Below are 21,405 nucleotides of genomic sequence, written 5' to 3' on the forward strand. Positions count from 1 at the left end.
GAATGTCCCAGTGCAGGTGAAACGCAGTTAGAAATCTTGGTGTGATGTTTGATTGCAATGTGAGCATGTCTGCTCAAGTGACCAAGATTGTAAAATCAGCAAATTTTCATCTCATAAACATTGGCCGTGCTCGCAAGATGCTCACAACCGAATCGACCAAAATGGCTGTCCACTCTCTTGTAACATCGAGAATTGACTATTGTAATAGTTTGCTGGTTGGCATAAGTGCTTCGCTCCTGAAACGGCTTGTTAACATCCAACGTACCTCAGCACGTATTGTAACTAGGAAGCGAAAATATGACTCAATTTCCAAAGACCTCGTTGAGTTGCACTGGTTGCCAATTAACCAGCGCGTTGACTTTAAGATACTTGTCATCGTCTACAAATGCCTTCATCAGACAGCACAGAGTACCTTTCAGATTTGCTTCATGTTTCAACATCTCATCGTCGTCTTCGTTCAACTTCAACTGCCTCTTTCATACTCACTGAGCACAAGACCAAGAATTCAACCTTTGCAGACAGATCATTTTCTTGTTATGGACCAAAACTATGGAATGCATTACCAGAACATATCAAAACCGCCTCTTCAATTGACATTTTCAAGAAACTGCTTAAACACCATCTGTTCAATATTGCTTTCAATCAGTAACTGTATTCATTTTGCTTGATTTTGGACTTTATCTGATGTTATGATGTTTTATGTATCATATTATTCTTGTTTTCATCCATTGTTTATGTTTTCATGCGCCTTAGTGCAAATTGTTTTGGTTTTCGGCGCGGTATAAATGTCAATTAGTAGTAGTAGTAGTAGTAGTAGTAGTAGTAATGTTGATGATAAAGCAGATCTTTTGCAGATTTATGTGGTGTATGTTGCCCTCCCCCACCTGGCTATGGGCCTGAACTTTGTGCAAATTGATTTGCTCCTAATTTGAATGCAAGGTCTAAAAGAATACTTTCATCAGCTTTTAATAAACGACATGTTGTCATTTTTCCTCCTGAACAGATTGTAGCTAACCCATCCCCATACAGTGAAGATGGTCAGTGGTCAATGGGACTCATCTCTGCAGCAAGAAAAGTAGCCGCTGCAACACAAGGTCTATGTGATGCAGCCAATGCAGTAGTACAAGGCCATGCATCGCAGGAGAGACTGATCTCTTCAGCAAAACAGGTGGCTAGCTCCACTGCCCAACTTCTTGTTGCTTGCAAAGTGAAAGCAGACACATTCAGTGAGCCGATGAGGAGACTGCAGGTAGGTTAGAAATAGGTTCAGGTGTTACGAGCTGTCTTTACCGATTGACTTGGTGAATTTATTTCTTCCAAGACTAATATTATTATATGAGATAAATTTTAAGACAAAAGAATGATATTTGTGTCTTACTTAGCCTGTGAATTCAAATATATTGTATGAACACATTCAATTATTTTTTATAAAGTTCAATACTAACCATGCAACAAGATAGAATTATAATTTTAATATTTTCAATTCTAATGAATTTCCTTAACTATTTTTTTAATTAAAATTGCATGGACAAAGACTTCATTCACTTTATTATCACAAATTATTTTTGTATTTGGAAATTGGAAAGAATATTAAAGGCATCCATAGCATGGTTCATATCAGAATCCAGGGAAACGAGCATTTACCCACTTTCTAAAATGTCATATTTTCAAATTGCGATATTGGAATACCATTGGCACAAACCAGAGACCTCTGTTTGATGTCTCCGTGTTTGTTGGGGTTGTGTGCGTGCTTGGGTTGTGTATGTGTTTGTTTTTGCATATTTGTGTGTGTGTAAAACGTCCTGCCATATCAGGGTCAGTGTTAATTTTGTTGTTGTCACCTGTGGTAAATCAGGCATTGGGCAATTCCAGTAGAAATCCATACTATAGAAGACATAACCTTAATCTTCCACACCGGGCGTGTGAATTTCAAATGGGGTTACCTGAATGGATGACTCCATTTGATCTACACCCCTTGTGTGGTAAATGAAGGTCATGTCTTCCATACACGGGTATACGGATTTCAGCTGGATTAGTCCATAGCATTGGATGAGCCAAAAAGCAATTTAGGTTTTCTTGAAATGTTTGAAAAATATAGCAATATAAAATTATTTATATACACCTGTCGATATCATTGCAGCTCCCAGGTCTTTTTTGAAATTTGTTGGGCATGTTGTATACAAAAAGTTGAGGACCTTTCAAGAAATCCAGTAACCGTATTATCTTTTGAAAGACATTTTACCAGATGCCTAAATTTCAAGGCATGCCTACCATACACCTCATCATTTTCTTGTAATTTTCCCCCTTTCTTCTGTTCTGTCCGTCCACTCATTCATGTATGTTTTGGATAATGATTATGAAAAAAATAAAGAAGGTATGTAACTTGGAATGCTGACATGATCGTTCTATCACAAAGTTAGCTCTAGTAGATCTTGTCTTTCATACTACATGAAGGAAATTTCTTTTATTGATTATAATATTGCATAAGAAGTCTTTGTTGTGAAGTTTTGTACTGTTATGTTTGTTTCTTGTCCAAATGATTCTTGCATGAGAGTAAACATTGGGCTGTTCAATTTAAAATCTACACTCCTCCTGTGGAAGATTTTGGAGATATCATCCACAGGGGGAGTATGAATTTCAAATGGAATGAATGCATTAGGCAGCTCAATTTGAATTTCATACACCCTTTGAGGACGATTCAACCTGAATCTTCTACAGAGGGAGGGCGAGTCTCAAATAGAGCTACCTAATGTGTTCATTCCATTTGAAATTCATACTCCCTCTGTGGAATGTATTTCCAAAATCTTCCACAGGGGGAGTGTGGATTTTAAATGCAGTAGTCCATTTGTTGTGTTGAAAGAGAATTGTAATTTATTAACTTTATCAAATCACAGAATGTAATTTTTTTTTGTCTGAAATGTAAATAAGACAATTTATTCTCTGCCATTCAACACTCTTGGATTTGTTATTCTTCATGACAAATTCTCTCTGAACTCGATTGAATGAGCTTTTCGATGTCAAATGCACGACATGATTTATCAGCATTTCTCCTTTATAACTTTGCTATGGAATGATATGAAACAATCTCTTGGGAAAAAAAAACCAACAAATCTATAAATTAATATTTATTCTTCATCCCAGAATTTTAATTTGCCCCATACAGGGCATCAGTCAAACTGATATAAATTACAATGGTTGAGCAACAAGCTTGTACTAACTTTCAAATTGTAAATATTGGAACTCCATGGGTTTGAATGGGAAACTAATTGATCATTTTCTGTAACATCTGAATTTGACTGGAATTTATTTTATTTAACACTCCTGTACACCACAAAACTGTACTACCTGGAGGGAGCCTTTCCTCGAGTGAGACAGTGGGGGGGGGGTTACTCTTCTGCTACCTCCAACCATACCCCCTATAAAAGTTGGAATTACAGGTGCTAGTTCACGCCTGACATCACCTGTCAATCAAACTCGGAATTTATTTGTTTATGAGTTGTTGTCTGAGCGCAGCAGAAAATAGGGTGCCTTGTTGTTTAGTATTTTGCCTTCAAACATAGAAACGGTCTGATGAAAAGTTAGGTCTTAGTGATTGGAACTTTCTTTTTCAAAGTCACCATGTCAACAATGCCCAGAAAAGTTGCTTTTTGCTTGGTTAAAGTAATGACATTTGTCCGCCATTTTCTGCAATTCCTTTTCTCAAATGAAGGCACCAGATGAATCAACCTCCCTTTTATATGTGCTATTAACCAATCAAAGCTGTAGGGGGTTTGATTGACAGGATCGTCCAACGCGAACTAGTTATTTCTTTATTTCTAGCTTTTCTTATAGGGCAGTGTTAATGTGGCAGTATCAAAACGTATTGCCACATACACACACAATCCTGCTAACCCTATTCTAGAGATGGTTTGGTTGGAGTTGTCCTATCTGTTGCATGCCCCTGCCACATGTATTGTAAGGGGAGGCATCAAGGTTGTGGTGTTTTATGGTGTTCAGGTTAGTCAAACGAAGGGGTTAGCTTGATCAGAAATGGGTGTCGTATGTAGTCATAGAACAAAGGCATAGTTGTTTTTTCACAAAGGATTGAACCCCAGACCTCTTAGACCAGAGGTGAAGACTTAAGAAATTAATCATGCCATGTGTTGCAAAAAAGAACCCCCCCCAGTCAGTGATTTTCTCTACCTTCTTTCTTATCTGGAATGGGCTATTCAGTTGAAATCCATACACCCCCTATGGAAGACTTGACCTGAACCTCCCACACAGACGGTGTAGATTTCACCCATCCAGGTAAACCCCATTTGAAATTCACACTCCCTGTGTAGATGGGAGTGTGAACTTCAAATGGGGTTTACCTGAATGGGTGATACCTACACCCCCTGTGTGAGAGGTTAAGGTCATGTCTTCCATAGGGGGTGTATGGATTTCAACTGGAATAGCCCAGTGTTCATTGCTTGCATTCTCATCACAATTCTGCATAATGAATAATAAAAGGAAATAATAATAACAATTATTTTCATTGAAATAGTATTCAAATGTTATAAAGCTAAAAAATTGTTTTCCCCTAGGCCACTCCCATTTTATTTATGGTGCAACAAATCCAGTAAAATTGAAAATATACATACCATGCTGCACCCATTATCACCTGTTATCGTGTATTCTTGCCAAGCACATGCAGGCTTGACATATTTCGCGTAAATGTGCGTGATTTGTTAGACACAAAGGCCGGATCGGTCCTCTTGAATATGCGTACAAAGCATGTGGACTTTATATTTTGTCGTCTGTCCTTAGATGCCTCAAATTAACAAGTTAGACCTGTGAATGTGACATATCAAGGTCATATAGAATGCAGCGTATCTGCAATGTAATAAGTGTCTGCCCTCGCAGTATCAGATTAAAGTACGATTGATATTCTCATGGACGTAATTGCAATTTGCCATATTTAGATATATGTTATAAAGTCTTATTTATTGAAAGCGCATAATGTGAATCATGCTGTCCTGTATACATTTTAAAAGTAATTTCATCAATCCCTTTTAGAAATGAACATTTGTGAAACATCTTAGCATGAGCTGCAGTTGATCCCTAAAGTGGATTCATATTTTAGTGTTACAATTTCAAAGTATAATTGTCATAACATGATATTTATCCATATCAGGTTGAGTTGATGGCCATTTTGGATTTTCAAAAATGGACGCCATAATTATATATAAAAAAAACATTGCCAACATTGGTTTAACAAGTGGATATGGACAATTAGAAAAAAATTGTAATTTGGTAACTTTCTTTGTTTTTCTTTCCAACTATAGTCTGCTGGCAACGCTGTGAAACGTGCATCAGACAATTTGGTAAAAGCCACCAACAAGCATCGGAATGGGATGAAGAACAACAAGGCGTGGAAATCAGCTCCAAAATGGTCGGCAACATCGCCATCGAGATCGAAGCACAAGAAGCTATCTTAAAGAAAGAAAAAGAACTCCAAGATGCAAGACGAAAACTAGAAAATATCAGAAAAGCGAAATACGGCAACAGACCTCCAGGCGAAGAGGATTCTGATTGAAACTAAAAAGGGGGGAGGGAGGGGGGTTGGTACCGTACCTGCAAAAAATATGTGTCTTATGTATAGTGTATTATTTTATTAGAAGTAAAACAAGAGTATGTATATACCTACAAGTTGTCTGTTACCCCAGCTTAAGATTATATGCACTCAGTCAGGGGTAAGGAGGATTGCTGCAAACTGCAAAGTCACAAAGTTTTATAGAAAAAATTAAAAAACTAATATTGGGAGAGGTGCTGTTTCCATGTTCATGTGGGTATATGTGTACTTTTCTCAAAATCTATGGACTGTAACACATGTGAACAAGTCAAGCAATGTGAGCTTAATTTTCTGTGGTGAATGTCATGTGGTATTGTAATCCACAAAGAAAATTTTTCAACAATATTGTCAGCAGAGTGCTTTCTGTCCAGTCAAGAGAGAAAAAACACAGGAATTTGAAAAAGCTATGTAATTGTATAGCTTCAAAACATCCCTAAATAAGTTATGTAACAATTATTACAGTTGCCATAATATAGGCAAGTTGCTTTGCTCTGGCTGTTAAAATGTGGCCCAAAGTCACACAAGCTTTACAAATAGACTGCACAATAATTATGCTTTTACGCAGGCACTTGGTAAGTGAACTGTAGACGTCAACAGTATCAATATTGATAAATATTTTTATATAATAACAAATGAATGTCGCATGATAACGTCAATGTGAAGTGAGAAAAACTTACTTAGGTCACAAAAATAGCGCACATCAGCTTGGCTGCAAGTTCACATAATTATGATGTATAACTAACAGTTGGAACTGCCAAGGAAACACAAAATTATTCTTAAAACGTTATAAACGTGTCTGATTTGATTGGAAACGCGTTTTAATAACATTTAAATGTCATTTATATAAAGGTCATATAAACATTTCTAAAACGTTTTAAATGAAAAAAAAACCCACTAAAACATGAATGTTGTCAAAATTATATTGTTATTTTTTTGGCAACATTTTTTGCGAAATATTTTGTCAGCTCTAAATGAACATTATTTTAGAATGTTTTGCATCACATTTTCAACAATGTTTTTGAATGTTATTAAAATGTTTCATACCGTTTAAATTACCCAACATTTAAACGTTCAGTGTTTGCTGGGTAATAATACCCTCACACTTGGCTTAATAAATGGGTTAAATGTGTAAAGAATTAAGCCTAAGCATCATGATGCAATGAAGTATTTGTGTGATAAAAAATTAAAATTGATATATGCATTGCATTGATGCTTACATAATGGCTCTTCACTGGATGCAAATTACTGTGTTATCAATAAACACTGTAACATCCCCACACAGCGCATCTGTTACTAATGTATTATTATGTACTGAAATACATGTGCAGAATTATCTACAGCTTTCAAATGATTATGTTTTTATACATTGATTTATTATATTATTACTCAGCAATGGTGAGGAAGGCTCGCAAATTTTACCGGCTTTATATTTTACACTTGGTGCAAGAAGAATCTGTATATATTTTTTTTCCTCATGATCATGTTCATGGAATACAAAGATAACAATTGGATCATTAATTTTGAATTATTTAAATAATATATCAATAACAATAATGTACCTTCAATATAATGAGATCAAATAAGGATTATTGAATTGGTCAGAATTTGATATATATACTCTCTGGCAAAACATTTGGAATACTATATGGATACATACAAGTCTATTCATTATCATAAGTGGCATAGGCTTTGCACAGATATATTTTGTTCAGACTCCACTGCCTTGTACATTGTGAATAATCCTGAAAGAGGCTCAAATGACATGGTGACGGGCTTTAGTTAGTCAAGTCCATGCCAAGGTTTTTGATAGGGATTAGACACACTTTCTAATGAACAATATGTGCTTAGGCAGAGTTGGAATCTAGGTGTCTTGTCTAGATTTTATGCAAAGCAAGGATGTTGATTTTCAAGTGTACTTGCAGCTAATTTGCATCGACAAGAATCATCAACTGGATTCCAACACTGTCTTATCCACACAGGTGCCAAAATTTACTTTAAAAATTCAGAAATTTCAGAATTGTACATCTTAATTGCCATTATTTGGAATGAGCATGAAATGAGTACAACCAAGCCCTGCATTGGTTCAGTGGTCCTTGAGATAGCTTTTGATATTTTAAGAAAATATCTCAAAACTTGGATTTTTCATGTTAAATCCTATATGTTCAGTATGCAAAGCGGTGATGAAATTTAGAATGGACACTAATGTTTTGAAAGCAAGAGTGTGAAATAAAGGTTACTTGATGATAATAAATACATTTCAACATCAGATAAAATGCAGCGCAGTAAAAGTTGTGATAATTGCAATAGTGTATAATGCAAAGTAAGTAATGTCCATTTGGTTGGTTCAACCTCTTGTTTGCATTTTTGGTTGGTGCTTATTTGTGAAACGGTCCAGAGGTTGACAAAAAAATATAGTTATGAAAAGTATATTGAAGAAAAGTCCTATCAGGATGAAATCTAAACTCTAAAAACAACAAACTAGCAAAAACATTTTTTTTTCCTAAACAGAATCAGCATTATTTTATACTGTACATGTACAGTAGCTTGTTTTAATTTGGTTCATAGGTAGGTGTACTGTGTACATAATGGACAAGACACAGCCCTGGTGCAAGGAACAGTCCGCAATATTACTTATTTATAACACAATCAAGTTGAGGACAACTAACAAGTTATACTTGATAATTTTATATAAAAACATAGTAGTTTTGTGTAATACTGTGTTAATTCAGTGAAGTGGTGGAAAATGTTTTTTTTAATTTCCACCACTTTACTTGTTTATATGAATTGGGCTATTCCAGTTGAATTCCATACACCCTTTATTGAAGATGTGCCCTTAATCTTCCACACAGGGAGTGTGAATTTCAAATGGGGTTACCTAAATGGGTGACTCCAGTTGGAATCTACACCCCCTTTGTCATGTCTTCTATATAGGGGTCTATAGATTTAAAATGGGACAGTCCAATTTGTTACTTGAAAGTGGATATTTTCACATCTAAAATGCTCTTCAAAATGAACTTGAAATTTTAAAAATTATGTCTGTAAGGACTATGAAAAGCACTTAATTGAAACTCTGTTAATGTTTCCAGACTGAAAATAACCCAATGTGAAAATATCTACTTGCAAGGAAAATATAATTATTTTATTGTCAAAAATGTTATAATATGCAAATTAGGGTAGTTGGTTTAGTTATAATATATATTAATAGGAAGGCAACTCTCCCTGCGGGTAATGCTGACTGGATCTACCTGCTTGTAGAAATAACAGGATTTTCTCTATAGAAAAACAAAATTAACTTACAGAATATGTCAGAAATCTAAATACCCCAACATATCCTGTACTTAGTCAAATATGTGTAAACAATTAGTATGGCTCACAAAGGAGGGCAAACTGTTGACTAAAAATGTGTGGCAGTTTAATTGGTAGGTCATTTGTTGTGATACATTTTTCCCATCACATTTCATGAAATTTGCAAGCTTGTTTGGATTTTTCAACATATTTGTTGGTTTCAAAGCTTGGAAAAACTACTTGATAATTGACTTTTTAGTCTATTTTTTCTTTGCTACACGTTGACTTATATTTTGAGAATTTTGTTAGTGTCATAATATTTTCTTAAAACTTTTTCTGTAAGATAAACAAACTCCCCCAAAAAAAAAAAAAACATTGTTTACCGAATCTACATAGAGGGAAATACCAACAGCTCAAAAGATCCAGTCAGCATTTCCATAAAGAAAACTATGAACATATCAATAGATAGATTATAAGTCTTAAATAATTTTATACTTATTGCTTGAATAAAATGAATGAAATGATAAGTTGTTTTTTGAAGAAAAAAAAATGAAAAGAAAAGTGGTATTTTTCTATATGACTAACATACCGGGATAAGACAGGCTTTTACCAAGTGATATTATTTTGTTCTTGGTCATGCAGCAGTCTTATATCAGGAGTAAAGTGTAGCCAATTATTGTTTTATGTCTGCTTGTTAATTATCAAGAAATCTTATCATAAATGAAATTATGTATCCGATGAATTTTCCTCTTTTTTTTTCATTTTTCTTGATGATATTTCTTTTTATCATGTCCATGGAAACCCAGTATATTTTTTGCATATATTTATGTCTGTATGTTATCTGATTCTTTGTTATTTGAGTTATAAAACATTTAGGAATGTTCAAACAATAAATCACCATTGGAATTGATAGATCATGTGTGATGTTTCCATTATTTTGAAGTGATTGTACTGTCAGCAGTATTAAATATACAAATAATCAGGTCTGAATTTCAATAAAATGCTGTAGGCATTTCATGTTACACGTAACAGCTTTTTTAGGTTGTTAAACTTTGCTTAGACCTGTTCAAAACTCACACCATCGTGATCCTCTGGTAATAAGGATTCAGAAAAAGTATACTTCGACCTATCTATGATGTACGGTTATGGAGTTATGGGCAAAAGAGTAACATTGTGACGTCGTAAATCCAATTTTTCCCTCCGCTGCAGGCGAAAATGAAAGTTGCTCTGATTTTGATGAAACTGATCTCAAAATTCTCAAATTTTTTGTCCTGTTGCAAGAAATCAGCAAAAGAATAGTTTTAACGACTAGTATCTTTGATGCTTTCTTATCCAGGTAGCACAATTCTTAAGGTCAAATTGATTCAATGCGACTCAATGGGTATTGTCAATTTTGATGTGTTAATGAGGAAACAGAACATCTTAATATACACGTAGCACAAACTTATTTTTCTGATTTATCATGAAAAGACCAATAATTTGGGACCATTTTCAACAAAATTGTAGCATTCTTCAATTTTACTCCACGTGGTGCCAACATTAGACCTATGACGTCACAATGTTTTTTGCTCATAACTCCATAACCGTCATAGATGGGTCAAACTATACTTTTTCTGAATCCTTATGACATTGCTTGTGTTTTTACCCAAGTCCGAGCAATGTTGAGCTTGACCTGTGTACAAGTTTGACGACCTTTAACCACCAAATAAGGGTGTTGTTGAAATGCCTCCATAGCCTATAATGATCCGTGCTATAAGCACTGTATGCAAAATACATTAAATTTAAAATGATTTGCACGATTGTTAGGGGAATTTATCAGAAATGCATTGCAGTGAAAAAAACAATTTGTGGAAAGAATGGAGGGCCATGCACCTAACCTACTTCGGTTCTGTTAGGTTTATAATTTATTTCATCATATTCCAACCATCCAAATAATTACAATGATTATAAAGCTTCGAAGAGGATGCCACTGAAATGCAGGGCATGTTATTGTGGCACCCTTTATTAAAGCTCTTTATAAAGGTCAGAATTAAAAACGGTAAGATGCGGTAACTAAATTTTGAGAGGCATTTTTTTCTTTAAATGTTTCTGGTTCTTTGATCTTTTACTTGACCCTTGTCAATCAGCTACTTTGTTTTTTAACCCCTGAAGAAAGAAACAACTCGAGTATAAACTACTCATTAATATCTTCATTCAACAAAAAAGAAATCTCAACCTCAAACATTTTTTTCATATAAAAACCATGTTTATTGTTAACTTGCTAACAACAGATAAACAACATTGTGACAAAATAATGTCAAGTCATACTACAAAAATACTATATACTCAACATTATAAAACTGTAATAGAAATATACAGTAAAAATACAATCATGACAATTAAAGCTATTTACCACTTTATGTTTCCAACGGTACATGTACCACTATACCAAGAATACTAGTAAACATGATAATTTGTATGCATTTGTGATGGGATCACCCAAAGCAAGTTTTAATCGTGCAAGCATACATTCAGGCATGTCGGAACAATTTTGAAAGTGATACATGTACTATGGATACTGCAGAAATGGGGGTTCGAAATCTGCATACTCCTTTACATTCCCAGTGTTCCGTGAGACCAAAGACAAACTACTAAAACTATTACCATATTGGTCCGAGTATAGTCCCACCTGTTTTTTAGGTGAACATTTTTCACAATTGGGGTTGGTTGGGGGGGTGGGTGTGATTATAGTCGAATTTAAAAAAAAAAATTAAAAATTCGGTTTTGGAGTGAACCTGGACCTAGACGCTAGGATCATTCATGGTTGACCTAAAAAGAATTTCAAGATGTTTTGTATTTTTAATATGAAAATTTGAATTCATGTCATACTCTATTAACGATTTAAAAAAAATATATATATATATATTTTTTTTTACAATTTCTGGAATTTTTCGAAAAATTTGGGGTGTGACTATACTCGAACGTGGGACTATACTCGGATGAATGCGGTAATAGCTTTTACAAACAATTAACCTAACCTAAGAGAAAATATAAATGAAAATTGATTTGGGGAATACAAATTTTCTTGATGTTTCACTTACTCAAACGTAACTTGCATCAACTTTCACACAAAAAATTCCACAGGGGGTGATGTTTCGTTATATCTGTTAAAAATAACCCTTGCAATCTAAAAAGTGTTTTGAGCTCTGGGTATACATCTATTTTACCCACCAACAGTTTATACTGCTACCTGCTACTGACATGAAAAATACAGCATTCCTTTTTAGAGAAAAATATAGCATTCATTTTTAGAGATTAAAAAAAAATTATCTTGTTTTGCTAAATGAAATATACCTAATTCGTAATTCTTTAGTTAGTTCAACTGCCAATGAAGTCAATTTTTAATATTTGGCCAATTTTTGGAAATAAGGGTCCAAAACATGTGTTTTTAGGGTGTTTTGATGCTGTGACAATCAAGCCCAAAGACTTGTACTAAGACTAATTTCAGGTTAAGCATGCATTTTAATTTTTGGAGAACACATTTTCTAATATCTTTTATAACCAGTTATCAAAATTAACAAAATATTAAAATACATGTGCAAACTCATAGCTTAGACTCAAGAATTTGAATGCTTAGACTTGTGCTTAGACTTTGAATTGTGTGAGTGCACAAGTTGTAAGAAATCATGCAGAAATGTATGTTTTGTGCCCATTTCTCTTCAAATTGCAAAACTAATAAAATTGGACTTTTATGGCCAGAGCTAGAAGTTAGAACTAAAGGATTAAGATTTAGTTATGTTTCATTTGGTAAAACAGGATAATATTTTTTAATTCCAAAATAATTAGTGCTGTATTTGTCTGGAATCAGGAGTAGTGCCAAAAATGAGGTGAGCCCTTCTTGTGGCCAAAAGATTCACTGTGTGCCAACTGATATCCCATCAAAATTTGTTCCATAGTCAGCAGGACGGACTTGGAACTAGCCCTGTTCGCAAACCACAACGCCCCTCGAATAGCACAAGTGAAACAAAGTACCCCTTCTTTTGGCTTCTCTATTGGGCTATACAGGGTGTCCCTGAAAGAACTATATCGTCAGGAACTTAATTGTTTGGTTATTTTAACGCCTAAACCAAACATAACTAAATAACTGATGTGGTTGAGGAATGTATCAGCTATCTCATACTTTTAAAATTTGACAAATGACGATGTCGTTTTTGAAATATAAGAATTTTACAAAACAAGAACAAACGAGTCAAATATATTTCAATGACAACACACACCTCTTCCCTGATGATGTGCAGTGATTAGCACTCCGAATACACATCATCGATTGATATCTAAATCTGTGCAAAGTTTGACAACAAGGGAGTTTCTAAGTTCTTATATTTCAAGAACAGTGTGGTCAATTGTCAAAATTCAAAAAGTAAGTAATGGCTATTTAGTTATGTTTAGTTGTGGCATTAAAATACCCAAACATAAAGTTTCTGATGATACAGTTCTTTCGGGGACACCCTGTATGAATATCAGAGAGCAAAGAGTAATTGCTATGCTGACCCTAACCAACCATCCTATTTATATACCCAGCAAACACAAAAATGTTTTTAACAGTTCATAAAGTAGGTTATAAAAATGTTTTGTTTTTGGTCAAAACGTTTTCATTATAATAAAGGTAATGAACAAGTTTTTAAAACGTTTTATGTGCAAAAACAGCAACTACATATTAAAATGTTGCCAAAATGTTATTGTAAAATATTTGTTGGCAAATATTTTGGCAAAATATTTTGTCAACACTGAAATAACATAATGTTCGAAGCAAGTTAAAGGGTGCACATTCAGTGACTTGCTCATTGGGAAAATTGTAATAATTATCAAAATTTAATTTTGTGCAGCTTTGTTAGTATTGTGCTACTGCTAACAAAGCCTGCTTATGGTATAAACTGAAAGCCGCCTATATTTAAGACAAAATAGACATTTTACATGAAATTGTAATATCTCAACTTAAAGGAGTATTTCGTGATCCTAGCATCCTCTTTTTATGACATTTTTCAGTACATATCCACGAAAAAATCATATTCCCAAAATTTCAGTTGATTCCGATATTGCGTTTGGGAGTTATGCATGATTATGTGTATACACTGCTCCATAGACAATACGTTGTAATTTCGTTCTGGTGCACCAGAACGAAATTCAAATTTCACGATATCTTTGCTAAACGAATTAATCTGCAAGAAATATTTTGTACATAAACATTATGTAGCCAGAGGTTTCCAGTGATATAAAAATCTCAACTTTTTTTGAGAAAAGTGGGGGATGAGGCTGTGGATCACGAAATGCCCTTTTAAGTAGAGAAATTTGCTACATGTATTTGAATGGAACTTCAACTTAGTCAATACTGCTGTTTCTTCGTTTTTTTGGCAAAATATTTCATTTCAAAAATACCTTACACCCACAGTCAGTCTACTCTGAAGTACAAAGTACTGACGCGGATGTACACATTATGCCGACTTTGAAGGCACACATAATGGTCGAATCCAACGAAAAGTGTACACGGCATGTTCAGGGCGATAACTTAAAAGTATTAATCAATTGGCATTCGTTTTTGTATTGTGTTTATTCGCCTTGATCATACGCTTCGCGCCATATATAATAAGACCCCTTCTGTGAAAAACTTAGACACAGAGACCCAAAAACATGCTATTTTTACCCATTTTTTCAAAATATTTCTTATAGTATTTTTAAAAACATCTAAATCAGTTATGAAAAGAAGTCATTGGATTGAATCTTAATTGATTTCCTGAAAGGTGTGTATTCAAAGATTGCCTGTTCTATTTTTCACATATTTGTACATAATTATGAATTTTTTGTGATATTTTTTGAGTGGTATTTTTTTACATTATTTACGAATACAATTTTTCATAGCACTAGATAATTAGATATATCTTTAAAAAATGGAAATCACTAATAAATGCGCAATTGATACAAGCTTTGATATGTCCAATATTGAAATGCATTGCATTCGGACATCTTTATTATTGTGTTTAGCTGCCAGAAATTCTAAATGGCACAAAGGTAGGTTTGGTAAAAAATATGCATTACCTTCGAATACATGTTAAAAGCTCTGTCATTTCCACAAACTGAGAGAATAGTAAACAATAGTAAAGCAATAGGTGCAGGGTAATACACTCTTTATTTCTACCAAGTTTCAATAGCCTGCGTTTAAATATTTCTGAGATGTCAACAATAAAAGCAAGTATTCGTAGGTAAATTTCGGTAACCGAATGTTACCTACGAATACAATTTGACATCATGACAGTATTGTGAAACACCGCCATTCATGCCAATGCCCATATTGGTACATAACGAAGGCCTGTATGTTTGCTTTCAAATCATATGTCAATGAAAGTTGCGAATTCACATACATGCCCACCATGCAAAACTAAATACGGCTTAATTGTTGAAAAATATGTACTGAAATAGACGACGCTCTGCTCATTTGAAAGAAAAATCAGATTCGAAGAAGATTAGAAGGGGATAAATACTTGGATTTGTCAGCTGTCATGTGTGTTTCATTTTAAACGTTTACCGACCTTCTGGTTTCTGAGTAATTTATGTCCAAATTGGTTTATTCGAAGGTAACTTTTGACGTTTTCGCTAAGTTTACCTATGAATACCATGGACAAAAACGACTTTTCTCATTGTCTCATGATCTAGACAACACAGTGGTGGACCCTAGTATAAAGCTAATTATAGTTGCCCTCAAACGAAAGGCCACAAGACGTAACTGACTCCAAGATGGACTTCACAAGTCTGCAATAACGGTTTTAAGCGATTTGTGTGCAATTAAGCAAATTAAAGTCACTTTAGTGCCTTTGTTTCTTACTTCAATCCTCTTTCAACCACTGTGAACCGACATTAAATATACATGATAGGGTCTCAAGTATCAATAAACGCACATTAAAAAAAAAATACATTCAAAGTGCTTTATAAAATGAATATTTGATTGCGATATCCACCAAAAGTCTAATTCTTACCTACAAATACTGAAATGTTACTTACGAATACAGCATAATACATGACATGTGTAATGAAGTGTCCCTACCAATGGAAATTAATTGTCAAAAACTTTAAGCGGTACCCACGGACTATATTATTACCCATATACGGATTCATTCAACAATTATTTATTATGTAAATTTGCTGTTTAACTACTTGTATATCAAAATGAAGTGTTCAAAATCTTGCTAAAAGCATCAAATAATTTTTGATCTAAGGTAAAAGCACTTATTCATTTGGACGTACCATCTGAAAGAGATCTAAAAACTACCATTTTATTCATTCATTATCATAATAGCAAAATTTGAACCTCTAAAACTCAATATAGAAATTGTTAAATCGCTCAAATTACCTACGAATACCCGGGTTTCTTCACCTATCCTTTTTATAAAGCATTAGGTGTATGCGTATAATTCCTAATATTCCTGAAACAGATAGCCCGCTCGTTCTTATACAATATGTAAATTTATTCATACTCATTTGATAAATAAAATACAGAAACTGACCTAAACTTCATTTTCAAAAATAAACTAGCATAAATTGACTAAGATCATATTGATCACGTTATAAAAATAAAAACAAATATTTTCTGGTTGAGCTAGCATTTTCCTGACACCCCGTGGTCTACATTACACGAAAAAATTGCTAATGGGAATATTCCATTTGTTTTAGGTTGATTAGTATTGCGATAGTGAAAGCATCCTAGTGGTATTCGTAGGTAACATTGGGTTTTGATGTCACATTTACTATCACACGTCCTGGATTTATTTTTCAAGATTAGTGATGGCACTTTTGGTTCCTATAAGGCCAACATGCCATCAATCAATAGGCAAAAGGAAAAAATTGTGGAGACATTTTTATTTTGGACTTTTATTTTTGCCCCGTGGACACTTTTGGTTGGATTCAACCATATATGCAACAGAGACGCAGCACTGCGCACTGTTACGTGCATGTTGTCACTTTGTACTTCAGAGTGGACAAACTGTAATAACTTAATCTTTACTTTTAAGCAATTTGCCAATTTATACGCAATTTTATACCCTTTTGCTGGGATATCTGAATGGGCCTTTAACAAAGATCATATTTTGCAATGTTAAATGTGACGTGTCATGTCAAAAGGAGACACTTTTGGGCAGGATCATAAATGGAGAAATAGCCAAAAATCTGCCCGGGGTGAATTTTTTCACAATTTGTGTTTGTTGCGAATTTGTGATGTTATTAATGTTAAAAATATTGTCTGATTGTTTCATTTCAGACCGGAATGTAACTGGCATCTTGTATTTTGTGAGACATTTTTCAAGGTAATTCCTACTCTCAACATTTGTCAATAATATTTTTAAAGGCCGATATCTCAATTTCCAATTTTGTAATACCATAACTTACGAACTCAATACCTTCGCATAGGAATGTCCGATTTCAATGGGGAAAACAGCGTTGTGGAGCAAAATATCTCTATGTAAAAACCTCAAAATTGATAACCTGCCCAAAAGTGTCTCCTTTTGACATGACATGTCACAAATACCCTTATAACCTGGTATTTAAATATTTTTGTCAAATGTTTTTGTGTTTGCTGGGTAGGCATTACCAGTTGCTGATTTGCAACACTGGTCCTTGTAAGTGTCACCATTATGTGGACCAATGTGACAATCAAATGTGACCCCTCGGCACAACTGAGCCCGGATGTCGCCAGTGCCACTATTGAGATATGCTCCATCGAACTTAACAATAAACAATAGGAAACAAAGGATTTATTGACTGTTTTATTGATTTTCACTACTTAAATGTCAAGTACTATAGACATGATATACATCATTTTAAAGCTAATTTCAAGCAGAATATTTTGGTTGAATATCTCAAAAATGATGATTGGCGACTTCAGGGCTCAGTTGTGCCGAGGGGTCACAAATGTGACCTGTCACTGCGAATGAGCCGTAAATTCCTCCCCGGTCAAAATTTTTTTATTTCGTATTTAGAAAATATACATCATAAGCTTTAAAATGGTATATTATTTGACTTCAAACGATATTCAGTAGCGGGGTTATTGTTTGTTGAACTTTGCTCCTTCAACAAAATGGTAGCTTTTTTGGTTTCTACGTGTGTCTCTTTTTCCACATTGGTGGCAATAAATATCAAAAGTCGTGATTGGCGGTCATATCAAGTCAACGAGGTTCAAGAAAGTTCTCTCATTGTTAATATTGTTGGCTATACATACCTATACAAAATACAATGCCTGGTAACCAACCACTTGAACAGGATTTAGCCAGCAAACAAAGACCAGAGCTAGCGCCAGCTTAAGTTACCAATGCATAGACCTTCGTACACATTTTACACTGTAACTCAAAATACAATTAAGGGAATTTACGGCTCATTCGAGCTGAACGGTCACAAATCTTCAATCTGTTCCAAACATTGTACATGTATTTAGTGTCAATTTTACAATTCAGTTCGAGCCATGTGAGAATTGACTTAGGGCCTGAATGAATAGCCCTTGAAATTGTGAATTATTTCTAACCATGATCACGGGCAAGTGCCAATGTTCGAAACATAATTGATACAACTTCAGGTATTTTGCATAGTCTCAGAATTGTGTTATTAAATGAAAATGTGACATGATCTGGTCCGTGGGGGCCATAGGCGGAAAATTTGAAACTGAGCTAAAGGCAAAAAATATGGAGTAAAAAACATTAAAATACATAAGGAAATACACATCACAAAACCTCATTTAGAACCAAGTATGCTAGATCATTTGTGTTTTCAGTATATGATAGCCTATTATTATTACAAGGTAATAATTATACCGTAAAACCCCGTCTACAAGCATATATAGTGTTTTTTATAAAAGCTTAATTAATTTGAAGCAAGCGTTAATATACCAATACAATAGATCGGTCTTAAAATAATACTTGTTTTGTTTGTATATGCTTGGATCCGTAATTTATTTGCTCAAACTCCATAAAGGCGACTGGATTAATGTAGCTTTCATCAGAAGCACACTATATGCTTGTAGACGGGGGTTTTCGGTAGTAACTCAATTTTCAAAAATGCCTCCTTTGGCCCCCATGGTACAAGTACATAATTGTACAAAGAAGCTAATGAAAAATAGACTACATAGTAATTTAGTATGTTATAATTAGCGATAGTCTGAGCAAAGAATTTGATAACAAGTTTTGAATATTATATTACTTCCTTGTTAATTTATTAATTTTTAGGTCAAAATTTCCAAATGATGGATGGCTTTTCATACCAGCTACATACAATTTAAGTACATATCATTAGATTTATAAAGTTTACTTCAAGGACTGTTAAATATCAATTTTTATTAATTTGCCATAAAATTTGTATTATATCGTGAATTTAATAAAAATCAAAATTATTTGAGATCAGAAGGACAATCCTCGTATTCAGAATGCAATTTGATATGTCTGATGTGCTCTCATGTCCCACAAAAACACTCTGCAAACGTTGCTATCCATTCTCTTAATGTGTTAATCAAAACAATAAAATTAATATGATTATATAATCAAACTGAAATTGTATTTTGATTCTTTTGTCACAGAATGTAATCTTGAAACAACATTCTGTAAAAAAACCTTTTTTTTACTATTCATATATTAATACGTACAGTTGCAATACAAATCGATTCACTAGTACCATATTAGTTCCAGATGCGGTAATATGCCCCAACTGTATTATAGGCCTACTAGTACTACAAACCAAAAATACATGATCTGATAATTATTACCTTATGATGGGAGAAATACACACAAAACTACTTTTGAAAGGAAAATTATAAAAAAACTAGAATGACGTGGTTCGTAATTAAGGTGGCCCCACACAAAGCAAAAACAAATAATATGCAATATGTTTATGAGCTCATTACTCATAAATATGCAAATAACATGACACATAACTATCCAGCATATCAGGCCACCATATACTACTACTAGACTATGTTAAGGTGATCGGTTATTGCATTTAAACTGTAGATTAGATTTATGAAAATGTAGGCAAAATATGCAAATCAGCTCATTGATATTCATAAATACGCAAATAACATGACACAAAACTATACAGCACATCAAGCTACCATGACCAATCACCAAACCAAGTTTGATAATGAAGTTGATCGGTTATTGAGTTCAAGCTGCAGAGTGGATTAATGAAAATTTAGGCAAAATATGCAAATAAGCTCATTAATATTCATAAATATGCAAATAACATGACACAAAACTATTACAGCACATCAAGCTACCATGACCAATCACCAAACCAAGTTTGATATAATATTGATGGTTGAGCATGATACCATAACATATCGGATGAGTCATAAAAATATCGGACGAGCCAACGGCGAGTTCGATATTTGTATGACGAATCCGATATGTTATGGTATCATGCGAAATAAGCCATCCAATATTATCATTATTAGGCTTTCTTATTCTTAACTCCTAATAACCCTGAAAACATAATAATGAAGTTGATCGGTTATTGCGTTCAAGCTGCAGAGTGGATTAATGAAAATTTAGGTAAAATAAGCAAATAAGCTGATTAATATTCATTTAGGGTATTTATTAGAAGTGATTTTTAAAGGGAAAAACTCGCAAAATAAGCTCAAAATATCGGAAAATACTACCAAATTAGATCTGTAACTGCATTTTAATGAAAGAATGCTATTTATTTAGTAAAAGGTGCACGACTGTTCTGACATGTAAGCACTAGATAGTAAGCTTTAAAATGACATTAAAATTATATACATAGCATCAATACTTTTCAAGATATGGAAATTTTGCAAATGGTACCATGATATTTTTGGCAAATTGCTATTCTGAGTAACGGGGCAATTTAGTTTCCTGCCTTACATTGGATTGAATAAGGATTATCATAGTTCATGTTAATTATTGATTAAATAAATCTCTTTTTAATAAAATACTTTCAAGAATATGAAAGTCCACATAGTCCCACACTCAAAAACCAAGAATTAATTTTTTTTTATGGGAATGTCATCTTTAAAGGCCTATAACTCAAAGACATGTCTGGCGACTTGTTCTGGATTTTACTGGAGCTGGTCACATATGAACATTCTACAATAATGTGTTGATGAATTGGATGAAAATGTATGTTAGAATAGGATTTGTCTATGCAATTTCGCGAGTTTTAAGCTTACTTACGACAGGGTTCGAGGTTTGAGTACGGTTTCACTGCCAAATGTGTGAAAAAAATATTTAGGTGTGAAGAATACTTCTAAAAATGAGCATATATAGTATTTCTAAGGTAACAATGTCTGAATTTTCAATTTTTCTAACTTAGAATACTGTATCTTAAGTCGTTTTTGGGTTAAACATGGATTTATGGCCATTTTTTTACTGAAAATGACCAGTTTTAGGTGAAAAAAAAAATCACCATTAATTTTTAATCCCTTATATTTTCTACTATATAGATAAATGTTGTCTTTCTCTGTTATTTTGTATTACCTGATGGTTTATTTGTTCAAATAAAAC

At 33.7% G+C, this 21,405-nt stretch overlaps 1 protein-coding gene across 1 annotated transcript in view; it reads left to right on the top strand.

The window, feature by feature from the left end:
• Nucleotides 1-9,788, top strand: part of LOC140142249 (talin-1-like) — a 276,867-nt gene extending 267,079 nt beyond the window's left edge. The window contains 3 exon segments of the mRNA XM_072164217.1: nt 1,004-1,249; nt 5,307-5,352; nt 5,355-9,788. Of these exon segments, the coding sequence (XP_072020318.1) occupies nt 1,004-1,249; nt 5,307-5,352; nt 5,355-5,557 (495 nt within the window). The 3' untranslated portion in view covers nt 5,558-9,788.
• Nucleotides 9,789-21,405: the final 11,617 nt, after the last annotated feature.

The sequence above is a fragment of the Amphiura filiformis genome, chromosome 20 (assembly GCF_039555335.1).
Source record: "Amphiura filiformis chromosome 20, Afil_fr2py, whole genome shotgun sequence".
Classification (NCBI taxonomy): domain Eukaryota; kingdom Metazoa; phylum Echinodermata; class Ophiuroidea; order Amphilepidida; family Amphiuridae; genus Amphiura; species Amphiura filiformis.